Below are 23,274 nucleotides of genomic sequence, written 5' to 3'. Positions count from 1 at the left end.
CAGGCCAAGAACAAAGGAAGAGAATGTAACAGCCCTAGAAATAGGGCTGGTGATTTGTGGTGTGCTGGGACTGGCAGGTCCCTGTAAGATTTAGCTTTTACAGCTCATTAATTAAAGTGCTGTTAAGTTGAAAGTGACTTTAATGGACTGTTTTATTTCATTCCAATCCATAATTCTGCTAAAAGTTGTAACATTTTTCAATCTGATGTCTTCCCTGCTACTTTCTGCTCCTTCATAGAATGGCCTAGGTTGGAAGGACCATAGAGATCATATACTCCAACCTCTCGGCCATGGCCAGTGACACCTTTCAACTGTTCTTGGTTGCTCAAGGCCTCATCTACCCTGGCCTTGAACACCTCCAGGGAGGAGGCATCCACAACCTCTCTGAGCAACCTGTTCCAGTCTCACCACCCTCATACTGAAGAACCTCCTAAGATCCAGTCTAAACCTACTCTTGCTCAGCTTAAAACCATTACCATTTGTCAAGACGCACAAGACACCCTGTGCAAACTCCTTCTCCAGTCTTCCTGTAGGTTCCTTTCAGGTGTTGGAAGGCAGCTATAAAGTCCCACCTGATGTCTTCTCCTCTATAGGCTGAACAACCCAACTCCCTCACCCTATCTTCGTACTAGAGGTGCTCCGGCCCTTGGATCATCTTTGTGGCCTTCCAACAGTTCTGTGTGCTTTTTATGATGGGGACACCAGAACCAGCCACATTATTTGAGGTGGAGACTCACAAGAGCAGAGTAAAAGGGCAGAATCTCTCTTGACCTGCTGGCCACGCTCCTCCTGATGCAGCTCAGGATATGATTTGAGTTCTGGGTTGCATGGGATAATAAAGCAAGAAGTATAATCAGCAATAACATATTTGTGAGTTATAAGCTTAGAAGCAGTAGGTTATTTTGCACTACTCTCCTGGTTTATTTCGAATATTTATTATCCTGTTGTTTCTATCTTGAAGTAGGACCCCTACTCTGGTGAACACTGTATAAAACCCAGCAAAATAGCCAGCCTGAAATGCCCTGCAGTCCAGTGCAACATGAATTGATTATTGTTTAAGCATCAGTATTGCCTGTGGGACTTAATAAAATACATAAATCTCAGTCTTGAAGCAACTGAGCGTCTTGCAGTTGATCTGAGTGAAGCAAAGGCTTCACTAACTGCCCTCTTTTGGTAGAGATTCTTTTCAACAGCTGCATGGAATTCAGTTGTTTGAAATCATCAGGACATCCCTTTAGATAGAACATAGAGTATGTGAACTCAGTTCTGCTTTCTGTTTTTTCTCACAGCATTACTCAAGCACTGGAGTTTCTGGTTTGGAAATAAGTGTTGTGTTGGCCTAAATATCTTCCAGTTGTAAATTCTTCTGCCTTTTGTGTGTTTCTTCAGGGCTGGCTGGAAAGATTATAAAAGCCATCATCGATGAAGGATTTCAGATCTCAGCTTTGCAGATGGTAGGTTTCCTCTTGGGTATGCCTTTCTGATGAACAGAAGTTGGAGAAATGCTGTGTGAGCTTTACAGCCTTGCACAGGTGTTTCCAGCAGTACAAACCCCATGTGCAGACTGTGTAGCAATATTCTGGGATCAGCATTTTCATTGTGATGTTTGCAGTTTACTATTTGATTGATCAGCTGATATGTTTCTTGTTGCTGAGTGACCTTGAGACCCCTTTCCTCTCTCTATTTCCCGGTGGTTAGAAGGGGGATGATGATGATATCTGTTTCTTCTGAAGCAAGTTGAGGTATCTTCACCTCAATTGCAAAATGATTGTTAAACTTTCCTCAATTTTGTAAAATATCTACTTAGTATGCATTCAGAGGAAGGTTGTTAAAGATACTTAAAAGGATTTTGACACCCTGAATCATCCTCAGCAATGAAAGGAATTTGGTACAGGAATTATTCCCAACTGTAGTCCTGTAAATCCTGCCTTTTGATTTTTGTGAAGGTTTCAAGACCCGTGAGTTAAACCCCCACCAGAAATCTTGCATGTCTTAGTGGCATCAGCCATCACTACATTGTCTGCTTACCACTTAAGCTTCAGGAAGATTCTGTGTGCTACATGTGAGCCCAGAGAGTGGTGGGGAATGGAGTTCAATCCAGCTGGTGGCTGGTCACTAGTGGTGTTCCTCAGGGCTCAGGGCTGGGACCAGTTATTTTTAATATCTTTATCAATGATCTAATTGAGGAGATTGAGGGCACCTACTGTAAAGTCACAGAGGACACTAAGTTGGGAGGGAGTGTTGATCTGCTGGAGGGTAGGAAGGCTCTACAGAGGGACTTGGACAGGATGGATCAATGGACCAAGGACAATGGGATGAGGTTCAGCAAGGCCAAGTTGCCTCAAATTGTACAAGGGGAGGTTTAGGTTGGCTGTTAGAAGAAACTTCTTCGCTCAAAGGGTTTTCAAACACTGAAACAGGCTCCCATGGGAGGTAGTTGAATTCCCATCCCTGGAGGTGTTTAAAAGACACAGAGATGTGATGCTGAGGGACATGGTTTAGCACCAGCTTGGTAGTTAGATAACAGCTGGACTTGATCTTAAAAGTCTTTTCCAGCCTAAGTGATTGTATGATTCTGTGTTGCCTGTGGCATCGTTGGTTAAGTTGCTGAAAAACTACAGATTACAGCTGCAAGACAATTCCTTTTACCTAGTAGACATTGTTTAAAAGAGTATTCTGAATGTTTGCTGCTTAAGAAGGGCTGTGCTTCTATGCTGTTGTTTAAGGCAGGTTGACTAACAGTTTTGTTTCCTCAGTTCAACCTGGAGCGTACAAATGTGGAAGAGTTTTATGAGATTTACAAAGGCGTCGCCCCTGAATATGTGGTAAGCAGAAGTTTGAGGATAATCTGTTTAAGGATAAACCATGATTAAACAAGGAAGCAGTTACATCTCTTAATTTTTTTGGGAGGGGGGGATTGTGAGAGGATTTCTTTTGGGACTCTGGTATTCACCAGTTCTAGCTTCTTCTCAAATAAACTAACCTTATGTGACCTTATTGCTCTCTACAACTACCTGAAGGGAGGTTGTAGACAGGCAGAGGTTGGTCTCTTCTCCCAGGCAACCAGCACCAGAACAAGAGGACACAGTCTCAAGCTGTGCCAGGGGAGGTTTAGGCTGGAAGTTAGGAGGAAGTTCTACTCAGAGAGAGTGATTGCCCATTGGAATGGGCTGCCCAAGGAGGTGGTGGAGTCACCATCACTGGAGGTGTTGAGGAGGAGACTTGATAGGGTGCTTGGTTGCATGGTTTAGTTGATTAGATGGTGTTGGATGATAGGTTGGACTTGATGATGTTGAAGGTCTCTTCCAACCTGGTTTCACAGTATCAGAGTATCACAGTATAACCAAGGTTGGAAGAGACCCCAAGGATCATCAAGTCCAACCTGTCCCAACAGACCTCACAACTAGACCATGGCACCAAGTGCCATGTCCAATCTCCCCTTGAACACCTCCAGGGACGGCGACTCCACCACCTCCCTGGGCAGCACATTCCAATGACGAATGACTCGCTCAGTGAAGAACTTTTTCCTCACCTCGAGTCTAAACCTCCCCTGGTACAGCTTGAGACTGTGTCCCCTTGTTCTGGTGCTGGTCTATTCCATTCCATTCCATTCCATTCCATTCCATTCCATTCCATTCCATTCCATTCCATTCCATTCCATTCCATTCCATTCCATTCCATTCCATTCCAACTCGCCTTGCAAATTGTGCTCTCTGTGTTGTAAGAGAGCAGAGTCTTCTGTGAAAATTGTTTCAGCCAAGGAATTTGTAAAGTTCAGTAGAGTGGAAAAAAAACCCAACCTTCAGATAAGTTACTTTATTGCAGAAATGCTGTGAGAATGTGTCACATCTGTATCTTGGTTTGATTTGCTATTGCAGTGGTGTTTTGGACCAGAGTATATGGTTTTTATTACTTTTCATACAATGGGGCTGCTGTAGTTGAATGCTTTCCTAATGACATTCTGAACTATTCTTAAGTTTATTGATCTGACTTTAGTGGATCTTCAGAAAATTTTAAGAAGTTTTAAGATACACTGTAAATCCCAGTGAATGCCTAAGGCTCTGTTTATTATTATGCCTTGTTTTACTGCCACATAAAACTTCTCAACTGCAGACAGGAGAACAGGAATACAAGAAGAAGAGCTTGCATTTCTTTATCACCTTCTGTCAGAGGATTTGGGTTTATTTTACAGTTATGAGCTTAGCTTCTCTACCATGCTATGTACTATGCAAATCATCCCTGATATTTAAATGGTAATGTTATTTTAATTAACAAAGTGGATTCTGAGCTGACCCAAAATAATCTTCATTTTTTTCTCCATTTTATTTTTTTTTTTGAATTTCCCTTTTATGAGTGTTTAGTCTAACTTATTTCAACAGAGACTGTAGGTTTGTCTCTCAGAGTGGGGAATAAAGATTCCTCTGGTAACACCTCTGGACCAAAAGAAGATTGGACAGCCAGAGCTGTAGATATATGGCAGAATCCTAATATGGTAATATTAATCCAGCATTTCAGGGCCTGAGGAATCCTGTGGTACTGCAAAAGCCTCTGCTTTGAGCCAAATTGGAAGCTCTCTGCCATCTTCTGCAACTCTTCTGTACGGTGACCCCTTAATAAATTGCAAGTTTTAGTTATATAATTTAATCGGAGAGTTTCTCAGCAAGGCAAGTGACATTTAAACAGGGTAAGTCAATAGAGACGTGTTTCAGATGGGGTTTGAAGAAAAGTGATAATCTAGGGCTCTGTCCTGTAAGCCATATGTTCTGGATGTGCTTAGCTGAAATGAGATGAGTATCTCCATGCACTCAGGATATCTGTGAAACAGGAAAATGTGGGAAAGTCAGTCATGATGCTACAGAGATCCAGGGAAGGCACAGATGAGAACAGCAATAGATATTGTCAGTGCAGGCCAAATAGGAAGAAGTATATTGTGAAACAGGATATTGGAGAAGGAATATGACCTCTTCTATCTGTGACTCACAACTGCCTGTTTTCATCTGAATTTTATTTATGGTTCAAAAATAACTCAGCACAGAAGATACTTAGCATCCAGAAACCATTTTCAAAAGCTGTGCTCCCATTTCTTCTGGTTACCCCTTGTCAGTCAGGTAAAGGCTTGACTTAGAAAGCACTTTGGGGAAAAAAAGCACTGTGAAAAGAGAAAGATGAACAATTGCCCAAAGTTTTAGCTCTGATGGCATCTCCTGCATGGGATCTTGCTTACTATTGATTACTTTTTATGCTGTTTTGCTTTATGTTTCCTACTGTAGACAGAATAGAAAATGGGGGAAAAAGAGGGGAGATTATTTTGGATCAGCTCCGAATCTACTTTGTTAATCAAAATGCTTGGGTCTGGTCCAGGTCCAGGAATGGTTCTGTCTGACCACAAGTCATGTTAGTTGATGAATAAACTATTTGCTAAAGAAAATTTTGATTTAGCTGTAACTGGAAGTCTTTGCAGAGCAATGGTGTCTGCTGTTTAAATCCACTCTGTACTTGATGAGTCTGTATAAGACGGACCAAACTTGTCTCACATAATGCCTCATGCCACTCGCTGTGGTCGATGGCAGCTGGTCTTCAGTCCTCAGCTTTGTATTGTAATGAAGGAGTCAGGAGTAACTTTGCTCATGTTGTTTGCTGTTTGTGTATTTAGTTTCCATCTCAATTCATAAAAGGCAGAGAAGGACTTAATCCTTCTTTTCCTACTGCTGTTTTGCCCACTCTGTACACTCTTGTTCTTTGCTATGACTCACCCTTGACCTTCCCATGGGAGGTAGATATGATTTTAGTACCTTGTTTGACCTTCCCTGTCCTGCCCTATTTCTTGTGAATGTTTTCTCCTTTCCCCTTTCCTCACTGATTTTGATAATTTCAATTATCCTGATTTCTTTAAATATCATCTGCCCATATTGCTAGACAAGTATGCAACTACAAGGACATGCTTTAAAAGAGGAAGTCAGACTAGAACATCAAAATAGGTTCTTTCTGCTCATGAAACCCATACCTGTATTTAGCAAACTCCAAATTAATTGGCAGTAATGCCCATGTTAAATTAAGCTTATGAAAACTAAGACCCATGTGCATCACCCACTTGGAACTCACAATGTCTCTTTACTCTTCAGGAGGCTCCAGGTAAACAGATGGGTTTGTTGTAACTGAGATTCTGGTAAAAGCAGTCCAGGAGAATCTTTCCAGATCAAGGACCCTTCCTCTAATAGGTTGTGTGGCATGCCCTTTTCAGTTGTGTCCTATGTGTTTCAACTGTGGTAATATGTGAGGAAAAGACGGCGAGAGCCAAACCCCCAAGAGATATATTGATGACATAAACCCATCAAACAAGTGTATATTTGGAAACAAATCTAGGTTGTGTACTGTGCTCCTTGTAGGGAATGCTGCAGAGTACATTGCTGCCTGTGGAGCTGGCTGAACATAGCATGATCTTCCAGGCTTACATAAAGTCTGTTGCATTGATTCAGCCTAGTTTGGCAGGTTAGGGGATACCTCTGTGAAATCCAAGTCCAGATCAATAAGGATCTGTCTGCAGAAGACTGCAAAGTACCATGGATGCTGTTGCAAGGTGTTTGGTGTCCTGCTGAAGCTGAATATCCAGTTTACCACATTTCCACCTTCTAAACAATGTACCAAAATGGAAAACATTCCTTCAGTTGTGAATACTGATATCTTTATTTCATGTCTTTGCTTTCCTGCATGTACCAATATTTCTTAATTGTTCCTGTCCTATAAATTTGGGTCTAGTTTGGGGGAGGAACACAACCCTTGCTAATGATCAAAGAAGCTCAGATTTGTTTCTGCCATTTATTTTTGGTCTTTTTTTTCCTCTTCTAGGACATGGTTACAGAGTTGTGTTCAGGCCCTTGCATAGCAATGGAGATAATACAACCTGAACCTCCAAAAGTGTTCAGAGACTTCTGTGGTCCTTCTGACCCTGTAAGTACTTGCTTGACTGATAAGGAGTAATTAAAAAGTTGATGTACTGTCTACATGAATTAAAATATCTCAGTGTGGTGAGGATGCCACATACCTGCTGCATTCCTTGGAGACATGACATGAACCTCATGAAATTCAGTAAGGACAAGTGTAGAATCCTGCACTGGGGGATAAATTACACCAGGCACCAGTACAAACTAGGGGTTGTCCTGCTGGAAAGCAGCCCTGTGGAGAAAGATGGAGTCCTAGGAGTCAGTAAGTTATTCACGTGACATCAATGTGCCCTTGTGGCCAAGAGGGCCAATGGTATCCTGGGGTGCATCAAGAAAAGGGTGTTCAGCAGGTCTAGGGAAGTTCTTCTCCCCTTCTGCTGTGCCCTGGTGAGACCCCACCTGGAATCTGTATCCAGTTTTGGGCTCCCCAATTCAAGAGAAATGGGGATCTGCTGGAGAGAGACCAACAGAGAGATGTGAGGATGATTGTGGAACTTGAACATCTCTCCTGTGAAGAAAGCCTGAGAAACCTATGGTTGTTTAGTCTGGAGAAGAGAAGGCTGAGAGAGGATCTTATTAATGTCTATCAATATTTGATGGGTGGGTGTCAAGATGGAGGTGCCAGGCTCTTTTTGGTGGTGCACAGTAATACAACAAGGAAAAATGGGCATAAGCTAGAACACAGGAAGTTCCACCTCAACATGAGGAGAAACTTCTTTACTGTGAGAGTACCAGAGCCCTGGACCTCTCTTGGTGGCATTGCCCAGAGGGGTTGTGGAGTCACCTTCTGTGGAGACTTTCAAAATGTGCCTGGATGCATTCCTGTGTGACCTGCCCTAGGTAATCCTGCTTTGGCAGGGAGTCTGAACTACATGATCTCTAGAAATCTCCTCCCACCCTTAACATTCTCTGATTCTATGTAAGCATTATTATGGAAGTCAAATGCTAGTCTTAGTGGACCAAATTGCAAATCCTCCAGCAATTCTTCTGACCTTCTGATAGTTATTGCACATGCATACCAGTGTAAATCAAGTGTTAGTCCACTGCAGCCTGTGGCATTCTTGTAGGATGAAACTGTAAAAGAAGGATGTTTCCTGTGTTTTTCAGAAGGAATCAAACAGGAAAGGGTGTAATTCTCATACCTGTTGGCTATGCTAATGCTTCCAGCTTTTGCTTTTCATTTCTTGAGCTGACTAATGAGGTATGTCTGATAATGTGTGCATAAGTGCTGTCTCAAAGTTGGCAGTGTTCTGTTAAACAGTGAAGGCTACTGTACCACACAGGAGCCATGGGATGAAATAACAATACAGAGTCAGTGAGGTCAGGGTTTGTATAGATTTTTGGTTAAGATTTGATGTTTCAATTGCAGACTTGAGTGGGTTTACCAGTTTCCATGGAAAAAAATTGCACAGATTAGTATTTGAAGGGAAGAACAAGTTGTTCAGGATATATTTTAGCTCAGATCCAGAGTTTCCATGAAAGAAAACATGAGCTAAAGGTATTATGCAAACTGCTTTTTTCCCTTTCTGTTTGGTAACATTCAAATGTTTCTCTGATGGGTTGGCATCTTGTATGCAGAACATAACTTGATTATCTGACTTAATTTTACCTGCAGGATGATACATCAGTAATGATGCCCACAATACAGTGGCTTCAGTTTTGTGTCAAATCCATGTTTAAGGCTTCTGGCCTTTAAAATTCTAAAAGGTGCAGTTGTTTTATTTGGGCCTTTTATATCCTTTTCATATTTCTGGTTATTTAAGGCCTGCTACATTAAAATATGCTTGCAAACTTCACAGTGGCTTTAGGTTACTAAAGACAAATGTACATGGTACAAGGGAAATACAAGTTGTGGAAAATGGAGTTAAATCCACTTGGTGGCTGGTCACAAGCAGTGTCCCCCAGGGCTCAGTACTGGGGCCAGTTCTGTTTGATATCTTCATCAATGATTTGAATGAGGTGATCAGGGACACCATCAGTAAGTTTGCAGATGACAAAAAATTGATAATGTGTGTTGATCTGCTCAAGGGTAGGAAGGCTTTTCAGAGAGATCTGGACAGGTCAGATTGATGGGCTGAGGCCAGTGGGATGAGGTTAAACAAGACCAAGTGCCAGGTCCTGCACTTTGGTCACAAGAACCCCAAGTAATGCTACAGGTTTGGGGCAGAGTGACTGGAAAGCAGCCCAGTGGAAAAGGATCTGGGGCTGCTGGTGGATGGATGGCTGAACATGAGCCATCAGTGTGCCCAGGTATCTGAGAAGGCCAACAGTATCCTGACTTGGATCAGGAATAATGTGATCAGCAGGAGTAGGGAAGTGATCATGCCCCTGTACTCAGCCCTGGTGAGACCACAGCTTAAGTACTGTATTCAGTTCTGAGCACCACAGTATAAGAAAGACATTGAGAGAAGAACAGCAAGGCTGGTGAGGGTCTTGGAGGGCACATCATACAAGGAGTGGCTGAAGGAGCTGGGGTTGTTTAGTCTGCAGAAGAGAAGGCTAAGGGGAGACGTTATTGCTCCCTACAAGTATCTGAACGGAGGTCGTAGTGAGTCTGGTATTGATCTATTCTCCCAAGTAAGTAGGGACAGGATGAAAGGAAATGGGTCCAAGTTGTGCCAAGGATGGTTTAGATTAGCTATTGAGAAAAATTTCTTTCCTGAAAGAGTAGTGAGGCATTGAAACAGACTGTGCTGGGCAGTGCTGGAGTCACCATCCCCGGACATGTTCAATAGTGTAGATGCAGTGCTTCAGGATTTAGTTTAGTGGTCATGGTATTTGAGTTATGGTTGGACTTGATGATCTTAATCTTACTGATTCTATGAAATGCCTGTATTTTTTCTTACTCTATCAGATGAGTCATAGCCATACGACACGTATGTGACCAACAGAGGAACTGTATGTGAGCTGAGGAACTGAGGCATGTATAAACTGATGGCTTCTCTAGGTAGCACAAACAAACAGCAAAGGAGAGAACTAAATTCCTCTCTGGTGACCTACCTATGCTGTCCCTTTTATTAATTAACTCTATGACTTGTGAAGTGAAAATGTGTACCCCACCTGCTTCTAGCAGGAGCAAGCAGCACAAAGTTTTGAACACTGACTTCATAGGAGTTACACTAATGGTATGCATAGAAGACAGGCAACTGTCCACTCTTTTCTGTAAGAATTACAAGTGCATTGGTTCTTCAGGCACATAAAGCATGTATACAGTAACTACAGCTGCTCTCGAGAGTGATCTTTGCCTGAAATGTTTCTGTCTCTTCAGATAGGATTTGTAACTTGTCCTTGAGGTATAAAGGACTAAGGTATTGCAGTGTTCTTTTGCAATTTCTAACTGCAATCATCAAAGAAGCTCACAACTGAACTTTGTGGTTACAATTTCTGTTTCACATAGGAGCAGCAGAAAATATAACAGCAGTTTCATTATCTTACAAGGTTGTATGCAGGCAATGAAGAGACCATGGGCTTGATATTCTGGTCCTTAGAGTAAATCTAATAGTGTATCATTGTTGAGAGGTCTGGATCTCTCTGTAACTTGCTTGTTTGTTTGTGTATGTATGTACCAGATCCTGATGTGTCTACAGCCTGTTTATAGACACAGGTGAAGACCAAGTCTAGTACACAATGTACCTGCTTGCATCACTCTGGCTCCTCTTCAGTTGTACCCTATTTGGCAAGTAGTGCCGTTGAGATCACTGTGATGGCTCTCAAAGCAAGGTGCTATTAGAAGTGAGTAAAGGTGTTGGAATTTGATTTATATCATTAATCTCAGTCACATGTGCTGTTAATTGTATCTTGGATCCATAGCAAATGTAGTAATCACCTTGTGGTAAGTCAGGGATCTAACCTGGGTATGAATGTCCAGAGCCCTTTCAGTCTGTTCTTTGTTTTGCCGGAAGACAGTTTAAACAATAAACAATATAACTAAGGTTGGAAGAGACCTCGAGGATCATCGAGTCCAACCTGTAACCAAACCCCTCATTCAGTAAGTACCAGATGCCTTTAAGGGACGTTTCCTCAGTCAAATAGAGCAAATTAAACAGGCAATCAAAAGAAACAGACATTCTGACAGTTCCTGTGAGCACATCCCAACACGGAAAGAATTGTTAGTGGACTTGTCAAAGTATGGGCGTCTTATTTGCTATCCAGTCCATGGAACTTTGAGTGAGGAACAGCATGCTGGCACCTACAAAGCCACAGAGCATCACCTCGTGAATTGCAGGAGACATTTGCATGAGTTGGTAACAGACTTTTTGTATTGCACTGTGGAATTGGGTGGGGATACAATCATTTTGGACCACAGTGAAGCAAAAGGCTGCTCATGGGGCCGTGAGGTATTTTTGGGTCTCGGTCTGGAGGGACACCACTTGTTAACTTCCTGTATCGCTGGAAGTGTAGATCCATACAGCTCACCAGTGCTTAAACCCGATGGACAATGGAGACTCACCACTGACTACAGGAGGCAACACACCCCCTCTCACAGTTGCAGTCCCAAGCCTGACTGCAATCGTGACAGCGATCCGAGCTGCATCACATACCCAGCACATGGCTGAGGAGAGAGGAGGCAGCTCGAATGAGGTGTGCTGCAATAAAACACATCCAGAAAGAGGTGATACCTATTTTCCCAAATCATTTGGTAATAGGTCTGCTTTTGTCCAAGTCCCTGATGTTTAACACTGTAGAAAGAATTAGGTATTAGACCTGAAGCTGCAGCTTCAGTTTTCACACCTTTTTTGTGCAGCTCCTATGCTGGAATAGCTGCTGGTATTGTTTTGTCATGGAATTGTTGAGATGATTACTTAGTATTCCTAAGACACTTGTAAAATGTTGTAGAAATCAGAGAAGTTGGGTTATTTTCTTATTTTTACCTTTATTTTGAACTTTGTACACAAGAGAAAAGGTTGGTTGTAACATGTGGTTCCAGGAGCCTATGTCATCTGCATGTTCCTGGCTGACTGAATAACTTTTAGTAGTCTTAAGAACTTTTTGTTAGGATTGACAGCATGCTAAAAGTGACTCAAATACCTCCTGCTGTGAGATATTATTAAAGTGATGGAATGCACTGCAATATTTCTGCAGCCAGTGGGCTGAAAAGGGGTTTTCATATGCTTGCTTTAGATCCTAACCTGCATTATTTTTACACTGGGGATTTGCAATTATAAAGGTAGCACTGTGCTAGCAGTCTTTTGTGCTTTTGCATCAATACCAAAGAGCTGAAAGAGAAATTAGATGGTTTAAAACAAAGCAGCGAACTGAAAGAGCCGGAGTCTGCTTTAGCTCCATTCCTGACCTCACTGTGTGACCTTGGATAAAAAGTTCAATATGTTTCTGCCTCAATTATCACATCAGTTAAATAGGGATAACAGTATGAGCCAAAAAGCACAGTTGCTGTAAGATTTTTGTTTGTATAAACCTCCTGTGAATCTCCAGGGCTGGAAAATATCTGCGTATGAGGCCAAAATGTTCATATTCATTCCTTAGCATTACCTTAGCAGCAGGACATTTTCATATTACATCACATAAAAAAAATAGTTCATTGGAAGATATAAAGAAATGTACAGACTATTTTTGAGCTCCTGAGTATTCATTTTCTGGTAGTACATTCCTGGCTGTTTCAGTGCGGGTTCTCTATACAGTGAGCCTTGCTAAGGGTGTTGACAGTGAAGTACATAATGTGCTTCAAGAGAAATAAGATTTACCAATCTAATCCTTTGATGAAGAAGATTTTCATGGGATTATCTTCTCAGATAGCCTGAGTCATATAATAATAATAAAAAAATTCATTCAGTGCCAGACCATTATCAGCCAGAGTGCAAACAGATCGATTGGTACCAGTTACGATACCCTGCTGTCTAAGCCTGCAATGGGAAAGACATGATTGAATTGCTTAGATGTTATTTAGGGTCAGTCATCTGACTCTGCCCTTTCAGTTTTTAATTTCCACATTAGCCTCTGTAGGTCTAATGAAAATGTGTTCTAGGCAGAGCTAAGGCCTTTTAGTTGAGGGACATGGTAATTTTTGATGAGTATCTGTGGAGGGAGATTCTTCCTTCTAGTGCATCCCCCTTTTGCTGAGCTGTCAGTGCTGGTTCATTAAGCCCAAAATCTGGGTGGATTTGGGACTTCCCCTAGTTGTTCTGTTTCAACCCTCTGTGCATGGGCAGTGGGCTTGTTAAGGCTGGATCTAGAAGAAGTGTTAAGACAGCTGTGCTCTAGTGACCCACAGCTGTAATGGCTGTAGCCAGTTGCCACCAGTGGTTTAGAGTGTCAGTATATTGGAGTGTAGTTTGACATTTACCTCTGAAAGTGTTAACAACTTGTTAGAGGCAACTTATGTCTGCATGGATGCCAAACAGCAGACCTGTGGCAGTGAGTTGCTTTCTCTGGTTTAAAATGGACACAGTCAGGGTTGGCTGCACTGAACCCAAGACTGATCTCATATTTGTTCTTCCTTACAAAGCTGTGTGTATCTCTGAGGGCAGCAAAGAGTCAAGAACCCAAGAATTTTGCAGGCATGAATTCAGTGTTCATAGTGTTTCTTTGGCTTCTGAGTGGGTATTGCAGAGGTCTGCCAGTCCCTTTTGCTTTAATCATGTGTGTATGTACACATGCTTTATAGTGGCACATATGCATGATCTGGTTTTAGTTTTGAGGTGACCTTCTTAGAACTGTATGTTGCATACTGTCTTCTCCAATCCACCCTTTGCAGCTGATGCACCCTTTGCAGAGGAACATCACTGAAGTATGTCTTTGCGTAGAGATGTGGACTTGCTGGAGAGGGTACAGAAAAGGGATACAAAGATGATTAAGGAACTGGAACACCTCTCTTATGAGGAAAGACTGAGATAATTGGTTCTCTTTAGTCTGGGAAAAAGATGAGTGAAGGGGGAATCTCATAAATGCTTATAAATACTTAAAGGGTGGGTGTCAGGAGGATGGGACCAGTCTTTTTTGGTGGTGCCCAATGACACAACAAAGGGCAACAGGCACAAACTTGAACATAAGAAATTCCATCTAAAGATGAGGAGCAGCTTCTTGGTGGAGCACTGGAATGTCCTGCCCAGAGAGGATGTGCAGTCTGCATCCCTGAAGGCACTCAAAACCTGCCTGAATGTGTTTCTGTGTGACCTTCTCTAGGTGAACCTGCCCTTGGCAGGCGGGTTGGACTCAATGATCTCCAGAGGTGCCTTGCAACCCCTACCATTCTGTGAGATTAGAACACAAAGCAGAGCACTAGTAGTGGAGGAGGAGGCTTTTGTGTGCAAGTGATTTGCTTTAAACATGACTTGTTATTGCCGGAAGGTTGCCGCCATGTGCCGGCTGCTCAGTGTCATGTGGGGCTGGAGTCTGCAGGCTCACTTTGATTTTTGATGGGTAGGTGAATATGTGTTGAAAGTTGCTGTTACTAGTGGCGACTGGCAGTCTCCATCAGGAGACTACGGACAGAGCCCTCAAGACTGAACCCTGCTTTAAATCCAATGTGATTGAAGCATGTTGGCAAGGTTACAGCTTGGAAAAAACCCCAACATGTTTATCTGCGACTCATTGTCTGAGGGTCCAGACTTGAAAATGCCAGCAGTGCTTGAACAGATCCTGGATGTGAGATCATGGAACTTAGGTTCAGCAGTAAAGCAGATAATAAAAGGTACTGTGCTGACTGATACCGAGCCCACTACAACCGCAGAAGCTTGATGCTGGAGAAAGTGTGCTGCTTTCTTCCTCTGGAGAGAAGATGCAGGGGACTTCTGGAAGAGAACTGAAACTGGAGGACATTTGCATCTTGTTTCTGGTTACTGAAGTCCTGGGGTTTATCTTGTCTCAGTTGGCTATCAAAGCCCCTTTAGCCTATGCAGGGGTTTTTGGTGGTTTTCCCTGCTACCTGCCACTATAATATTCTAGTGTCTCCTCATGAAAAGGCACCTTCCTAACTGCAATGTCTGGACATTTCCAAGAAGTTCTCAACATGTTAGCAGAAGTCCTGTATGCCCTTCTGGAAAGTGCCATCCGCTTCAGAGCCTCAGGTTTCCTATCCGTGTTGCCATCTTTCCCTTCTATTGTGTTGTCCCTGGCTTTGGACTGTTTTTTCCTGGGCTCCTCATGCCTGGTTCCAGGCTAGAATAGTTTGCCTTATTTTAGCAAGAGAAGAGAAGCTGAACAAGAGCCCAGGGACTGAAGAAAAGCAGGGATGTGCCACAAGCCATTAACAGCACTTGTTAATGATCTCCCTTGACTTCCTTGTCGTGTGGCTGTAGAGGCCTTCTAGCTACTCCCCAGAACAGACAACGTGCCAGAGTGTCCTGGAGCAAGGGTTTTAGGTATTTCTCTGCAAAGTCCTAGGCCTAGCCATTTTTGTCAGAGTTTAAGCTACCCTTAGAATATTTACTTTTTAAGAAAACTCCATTTCCTGCTCAAGGACTTTGTACTGTTCAGCTCTTCAGACACATGAAGACATGTAGCCTAATTTAGTCATAGTGGACATGAGCCAGCAATGTGCACTTGCAGCCCAGAAGGACAGTCACATCCTGGGCTGCATCAGAAGAAACATGGCCAGCAGATCAAGAGAGGTGGTTCTGCCACTCTACTCTACCCTGGTGAGACCTCACCTGGAGTACTGTGTCCCGCTCTGGGGCCCCCAGCACAAAAAGGACATAGACTGGCTGGAGTAGGTCCAGAGGAGGGTCACAAGGATGATCTGAGGACTGGACAGGCTGGGAGCGTTGTGGTTGTTAGGCCTGGAGAAGAAAACATTCTAGGGAGACCTTATAGCAGCATTTCAGTATCTGAAGGGGACCTACAGGAAGGCTTGTAGAGAGAGAGCAAGAGGGAATAGTCTTAATCTTCAGCAGGGTAGATTTAGGTTGGATGTTAGGATGTTCTTTACAATTAGTGGTGAAATACTGGAACAGGTTGCCCAGAGATGTGATTGAGGCCCCATTCCTGGGTCAAACTTGATGGGGCCCTGAGCAGCCTGATCTAGTTGGAGATGTCCCTGCTCACTTGGAGGCAGGGTTTGGACAGGAAGGTGTTTGGGGGTCCCTTCCAACCTTATGCATTCTTTGATCTGTAATCTGAATTCATGAAGACTACTTGTGTCTATAGGTAGGTGTGGGAAAAAAAGCCTGGCCTAGAGCTGCCTTCACACTCAGACTGAGTGCACCCCGAAGCAGTAGGTGGGTGTAATTAAAAAGGTGAGATTTTAAGTATCAGTGCACAAGATTCTTATAAATTCTGTAAGTTACATAAACTTGTCTACTCCAGCCTTGAGGAAGTGGTGGGGTTTCTTCAGATTGCATGGGGCTTTGATGGTAACTGTCCACCTGCATGTCTTGTCTTGCAAAACGAATGCTTCTGTATCCTGTTTGTATTGCATCTTCCTGTGTGGGTTCTCTCCAAGCTTTGAAGATATGCCAACTTTTAGCAAGTGGTGCTGCAGATTTGTCATCTCCTTTAGCTGGGTTGTATTTCATTTAAAAGGTGAGCACACAAAGTTGTAGAAGAGCTGCTTGCTTAGTTTCTTGTAGCATGTGCTTGGTTTGTTTTTGAAATCATGCTATCTGATACCTTTATTGTCTCTCTGCTTAGATATCATAGGATCCTAGAATGTTAAGTGTTGGAAGGGACTTGTAGAGATCATTGAGTCCAACCCCCGCTGCCAAAGCAGGATCACTGAGGGCAGGTCACACACAGGAGTGCATCCAGACAGGTTTTGAAAGTCTTCAGAGAAGGAGACTCCACAACCTCTCTGGTCAGTCTGTTCCAGTGCTTCAGCACCCTTGCAGTAAAGAAGTTTTTCTTTGCGTTGACTTGTGTTCTAGTTTGTGTCCATTTGCCCTCATCCTATCACAGGACACAATTGAAAAGAGTCTGGCCCTTTCTTGACATCCACCCTTCAGATATTTGTAAACATTAATAAGATCCCCTCTCAGTCTTCTCGGGACTAAACAGCCCCAGTCTTTTAGCCTTTCCTCATCAGACACATTCCAGTCCCTTAATCATCCTTGAGCCTGGATTAGACTCTCTCTAATATATCCCTGTCCCTCCTGAACTGGGAAGCCCAGAACTGGCCACTATGCTTCAGATGTGGTCTCACCCAGAGCATCTTAGATGGACTGAGGAGAAAAGTTTTGTCTTTCACTAATGTGGAAAAAGAGGTAGGCTTCAAACGTATCAGGTGATCCTTTGATACCAGACTGTTACAAATACACAATGTAACTTTACCCTGCTAGGCTGATCAAAGGGAATCTGCAGCATTCTCTCCTAAGATTTGTTTCACACAGCTGCCCTGGATTAAAATATTATTTGCCTCACCTATGGGAGGATTTTAACACTTTTTAAGAATCAAAGCATTCTCCTCTCTTGTGAAAATGCAGACTTTGGCAGTGAGGTGCAGAGCTGGAAATCAGAACTCCTAGGTACTGCAGTCACAGGAGGTCCATTTTCCTTGGTGATTCTTCATCTTTTATTGTTGTTTTTTTCTTTGTTGTTCCTCCCTTGGATTGTTCTATTATGGTTCTGCTGTAGTTGCTGAGACTTTGAGAATAGATTCATTAATATATTCAGGCCATAAAGGCACAAATACAAGTCTCTTAAAAAAAAAAGATGTGGTTCTGTGTTAATCAGTCTGTGTGCTTGTTTGCTTAACTTGTTTTGTTTGGTTACAGCAGACAGCAAATCAGTCTCATATCACAGAATCATAGAATTGTTTTGGTTGGAGAAGACCTCTAAGATCATTGAGCCCAACCATTGACCAAAGACCACCATGGCTATTAAAGCATGTCCCAGAGTGCCATGTCCATACATTTCTTGAATACCTCCAGGGATGGGGACACCACCACCTCCCTAAGCAGCCTGTTCCAATACCTAACCATTCTTGCAGGAATGAAATTTTGTCTAATGTCCAACTTAAACCTTCCCTGGCACAATTTCAGGCAATGTTGGACAGTGATGTTTTTAAGTATATAAAAAATAATCTCTGAAAAGAAACATGGAAGGGAAAAAGATAAATCTATAACCTCAGTCCTTCTTTGGAAAAAGAGAGCAGTGCTTCCAGAAGATCTCGGAAGTGCTGAGGTCACTCTATCTGGAAAAGAAAATGATACTGTAACTGCACCAAAGGCTCTTTTTTTCCCTTCTCCAGTTTCTTATCATCCTGGTCACAGTGACCTTGTGCATTTGCAGAATCTTTGATTTGAATAGATTAAGAGCATTTGCCTACATGGCTGACTCAGGTTTTTGTTGACTATAGATAGCCTTGTCCTTCACTTGCATTCTTCCTGAGTTACCACTCAAAACCACAACATAGTGGTTTTGGAGTGTTGTTATACAGACTTCAAGGTATGAAGTAATACTAATGATAGTTCCAGTAAAAAAAAAAAATTAAGGAAATAATAAAGCCAGGCAGAACTTGGAACACCAGGCTACAAGAGCTTTTTCTAGTGTCAGAGAAGGCAAGTAGCAAGAGTCAGCACATGTGGACATGGCACTTCAGGATATGATTTAATGGCTGTGGTGGTCTTGGGTCAACAGTTGGACTCAATGATCTTAGAGGTCTTTTCCAGCCAAAATGATGATTCTGTAAAGGTGCTTGTTGAAAATGTGCCACAGAGGAAGTTATAAACATGTAGAAAAAGGGCAGTAGGACACTTAATTTTCCATGTAACCATGGTGATGTTACGAACCTGATTATTCTGAAACTGACTGTAGCTGTCTCTAAACGTTTCAGTCTTTCAGTCAGCAGCTTATGAGTAGTCAGTTCTTGGATGTGCATGGCTTTTCTTAGTCTTCTTTTTTTCTTTTTCTTATCCTAGAGGACTGCTTATTCAAGCTCTGCTTGGTTATTAAATGGGTGGCAGAGCTAATAATGACCAAGCAGAAAAGGAGGCAGATCATAGGATATCTCATGTACTCCTGATGATAAGATGGTGTACAAAAGAGGTTGATCTTAGGGGAACTGATGAATTAAGGGTGATGGAGCACTGAAACAGGCTGCCTGTAGATTTTCCATCTCTGGAGACATTCAAAACCCTCTGGATGCATTCCTGTGTGACCTTCTCTGGGTGAACCTGCCTTGGCAGGGGGGATGGACTCAATGATCTTCAGAGGTTCCTTCCAACTCCTACCATTCTGTGATCACTACTGGAAGATCTGTCAGTTTCTCAAGTTGTTTTCCCCTTGTGAGCTTTGTCTTTGGGTTTGTCTGCATTTTCTGTTGAAGTGGATGATCCAAAGCTGGTTCAGCTAGGGAAGTCTCAGTAGAATTTCAAAGCAGTTTTTTCTGTTTTGCAAAGTGTAAAGTGGAGATATTTGGACTGCTTTCCCAAATGTAAAATTCCCTCTCACTAAATTCAGAGGTAAGGATAATTTATTATTTGCCTTGTTCTTACTGGGGAAAACTCAGCCAAGATATCTGCAGACTAAAAATGCCTTGCAGCTTCTTAGTGACTTTTGCTGGAGACTCTCCAGATATTTTGCTGACATGAATTAATGAAATCCCAAGATATCCCTTGCAGTCTAGTATTTTTTTATCTTTGTTTTTCAGGTGAATTAATAAACAGATGAAATTCTGGATGCCTTGGAGGCACTGGGAAATCATCAGAAGTGAAGTGCCTAATAATCAAATTTACAGTTATACTGTGTGTTTTGATATCTTTTGGGATTAGTTCCTTTTAAAATCTGAAATGCTTCCTTTTTCCAACTTATGAAGCAATATAAATATCCCTTATTGCACCCAGATAACACAACAAGATAGCTAGATGTTTGATCTTTACTCCTATTTTGTGACCAACCTGTATTTGGTGTGTCAATTATCCTCCAGACTTCACCTTCCAATCTAGTTTACACTTCACAGAATCACAGAATTAACCAGGTTGGAAGAGACCTTTGAGATCCAACCTATCACCCAACACCATCTAATCAACTAAACCATGGCACTAAGTGCCTCCTCCACTCTTATATTAAACACTTCCAGGGATGGTGACTCCACCACCTCCCTGGGCAGCACATTCCAATGGTCAATCACTCTTTCTGTGAAGAATTTCTTCCTAACATCCAGCCTAAACCTTCCCTGGCACAGCTTGAGACTGTGTCCTCTTGTTCTGGTGCTGGTTGCCTGGGAGAAGAGACCAACCCCCATGTGGCTGCAACCACCCTTCAGGTAGTTGTAGAGAGCAATAAGGTCTCCCCTGAGCCTCCTCTTCTCCAGGCTAAACAATTGCAGCTCCCGCTTAGCTCAGAAGAGTGTCTGCTTGCTCTTATCTAAGTTTTGCCCATTGACAATGGCAGATAGGCACACCAACAAGTAAGAAGCTTCTGAGCAAGGCAATTATCATTAGAATAGCTTAAGCATCAACCAGGAGCACCAAGAGCAGTAAAATGCTATCTCAGGCTGGCAAATGTACCACATTTGCTGCCCACAGCAGAGAGTCTGCGGAGAGTTGGTGCAGCACCTTTGGGCTGCCAAAGAAGAGGAGTGGTAGGGAATGTGTGGGAGTGAAAGAGAGAGAATCAAAGTGCCTCAAGGGATGGAGAGTGAGAAGGAGACAGTGTAACAACTTCTACAGACTTGTGAGCTTTCAAAAAAACTGCCAGCACCGGAGTAGGGGAGATAATTTTAGGTCCATTAACAAAACTTGCAAGAGATACAGGGCTTCAGACTGGTAGTTCAGAGGTAGGTGGTATTAAAATAATCAAGCAGTTTGGTTCCCCTCCCCATTAGACCAGATTAGGGGTTTGTAACCAAATAAACTCTGGCTTGATTGCTGTTGTAAAATGGTTTGATTTGGAAAAGAGATGAGTCTCAGGTGCTCTTTTTGCAGCCTTCCAGCTGTAAATGTGGCTGCTGTTGCCTAGTTCAGGAAATTTAATGTCCTGATCAAGTTTATAACTGCATGTTATAACTATATGCATGCAGACTTGGCTCAGTGAAAAATAGGAGAAACTTGTCAGGACAGGTGGTAAGTGGTTGGGGGCATCATACTGTACCATTAATCAGGAGAAGACAATCTGAATGTCTAGGTCAATTGCAGAGTACTCAGGAGACAGAGGATTAGGTAAAATATGTATAAAGACTTTGATATGCAACCTTTCCAGATTCTTGAGAACCTGTGTATGAGTTTGTTTTGTCATAAAGATTAAAGGATGAGGAGTGTTTAGTGTGGAGGGTGTTAGTTTGGAGGGGATTGTTTTGATTTGAATTTCTGTTGTTGTTTTTTTTTGTGACACATGGAAAGTATAAAACACTTTCTAATAATACTAAGGTCTTTAGTACTTTATGTATACATATGGCATTGGAACACAAAGAAAGGAAAAAGGTGTCACTGTCAACAAGAGACTTCTGTTCTGGATTGCTTTGTGAAATGTTAGATGAAAGAAACCTGTTGCATTCTTGTTAATGTTGACCTTGTATTTAGAAAGCTTAGGAAAAAGAGGATTAAAAGAGGATGGAGAAGAACCACCCCACAACCATCCTTGAGAAGCTTCCTGTCATGGAGCAGCAGAGTGTATGTTAATACATGCTCTGGGGAATAAGTTCTGTAAGGAGCTCTCTTCATAGATTCGTAGAATGGTTTGGGCTGGAAGAGACCTTAAAGAGCATCTAGTTCCAACCCTCCTGCCATGGGCAGGGACACCTTCCACTAGACCAGGTTGCTCAAGGCCTTATTCTGGAACACCTCCAGGGAAGGGGGCATCCACAGCCTCCCTAGGCAACCTGTTCCAGAATCTCACCACCCTCACTGTAAAGAATTTCTTTCCAATATCCAGTCTAAATCTACCCTCCTCAAGCTTCAATCCTTTCATCCTATCACCACAAGCCCTTGTAAAAAGTCCCCTCCTGGCTTTGTTGTAAGCCCCCTTCAGGTTTCCCTGGAGCCTTCTGTTCTCCAGGCTGAACAGCCTCAACTCTTGCAACCTGTCCCCAAAGTAGAGGTGCTCCAGCCCTCTGATCATCTTTGTGGCCCTCCTCTGGACCTGCTCCAATGGTTCAATTTCCTTCTTGTGCTGGGACACCAGAGCTGGGCACAGTACTCCAGGTGGGGTCTCACAAGAGCAAAGGGTGAGAATTTCTTCCTCTTTGCCTGAAACATTTCCAAGATTTCCAGCCATGCATACACAAGGACAGCCATATACATGATCCACACAGCTTATTCCCTAAGCATTCCTCAATAGTGGAGAAAGAAGAAACTGCTTTATCTCTCCTATTTGTTATCTCATGGCAAGAAAGGCTCCTTCTACTCTCATTAATCAGGTGCTGACAATGTATAGTGCTGGAGGACCTACCTTTGTGTACTCCTGTTCTAATGCAATCTCAGGCAGAACAGAATGTGTCCCATTTTGTGCAAGGTGACTGATGAGTTTCAGAAAGGCAGGAAAATGCCTTGCAACCTCTGTTTGAAAAATGGAAGGAAGAACAAGAGGTTGCAGCAGTAGGAGCTTTTGCCAGTGTTAGGGAGAGCAAATGAATCTAAGAGAAGAAACATGAGGTCTTCTGTTATGAAGTTGTGAGACAAAAGTGAGAGCTTAGGACAAATGGTAAGTCAGGAGGCCATAGCTGCTTTTAAAGAAGGAAAAAGGTAAAAAAAGGAAAAGGAAAGAAAAATGAAGAAGACAGGTCAAGTGAAAACGTGGAAGGTTTCATAAGAAACAGTATCTTTGGACCTGCTGGGGGATGGAACAGTTTGAGCAAGAGAGTTTGATGGATAGGAAATAAACAGAATATGAAATAGCAGCTTTAGCTTTTTATCTCTGAGCTGTGTTTTGATAAAGTGCACCCAAAGCTTTCATAGCCACACCATTCCTTTTTCTTTTTTTTTTTTTCTAATATACCCAAAACAGTCCCTAAAACAAATGAAAGTCTAGTGCTGCTGCAGGCTTCCTGACAGCTAGTTGTTACTGGAATCAATAGCTGTTTCAAGGAAGGCTTGATTAAAGTGTCACGTAGCTATCATTAACTGGCATGGGACTTTAGTTTCTCCAGCACACTTTCTTATCACAAACCTTTAATCAGGACCACGTAGAGGAGAGGTGTTTTTTCAGGTTGGACTTGGTTCTTTTTTCCCCACTTCTTTCTCCTTGAGGCTTTTTTTTCCTTTAAGTGAAACTCTTGAATGTTTCCTCTGAAGTAAAATTTGTTTGCTGTTTGAGTGTGTCATGTTCAAATATCCTTGACATCCTTATCCTTATGCTGTATAATGTATGATGTATGCACAGTAACTGAAACTTCTCCTCATAACATGTTAAAGTGGTTTAATTGTCTTCTAGGTGGGCAAGAGGTCACTGTAGGTAACAAACCTAGATCAGTAGTTAACAGATCACCATAACTATTAATTGTAAC

General features: G+C 42.5%; 1 protein-coding gene across 1 annotated transcript in view; it reads left to right on the top strand.

Annotated features, from left to right (window-relative positions):
- NME7 (NME/NM23 family member 7) overlaps positions 1 to 23,274 on the top strand; it is a 96,902-nt gene that overhangs the window by 49,830 nt on the left and 23,798 nt on the right. Inside the window, exons 8-10 of the mRNA XM_054163225.1 lie at positions 1,390 to 1,454; positions 2,757 to 2,825; positions 6,847 to 6,948. Coding sequence (XP_054019200.1) covers positions 1,390 to 1,454; positions 2,757 to 2,825; positions 6,847 to 6,948 — 236 coding nt within the window. The remainder of the gene's footprint in view (positions 1 to 1,389; positions 1,455 to 2,756; positions 2,826 to 6,846; positions 6,949 to 23,274) is intronic.

Source organism: Dryobates pubescens, chromosome 8 (genome assembly GCF_014839835.1).
Source record: "Dryobates pubescens isolate bDryPub1 chromosome 8, bDryPub1.pri, whole genome shotgun sequence".
Taxonomy (NCBI): Eukaryota; Metazoa; Chordata; class Aves; order Piciformes; family Picidae; genus Dryobates; species Dryobates pubescens.
The sequence above is the reverse complement of the archived record's forward strand: the minus strand, read 5'-3'. Positions and strand labels throughout refer to the sequence as shown.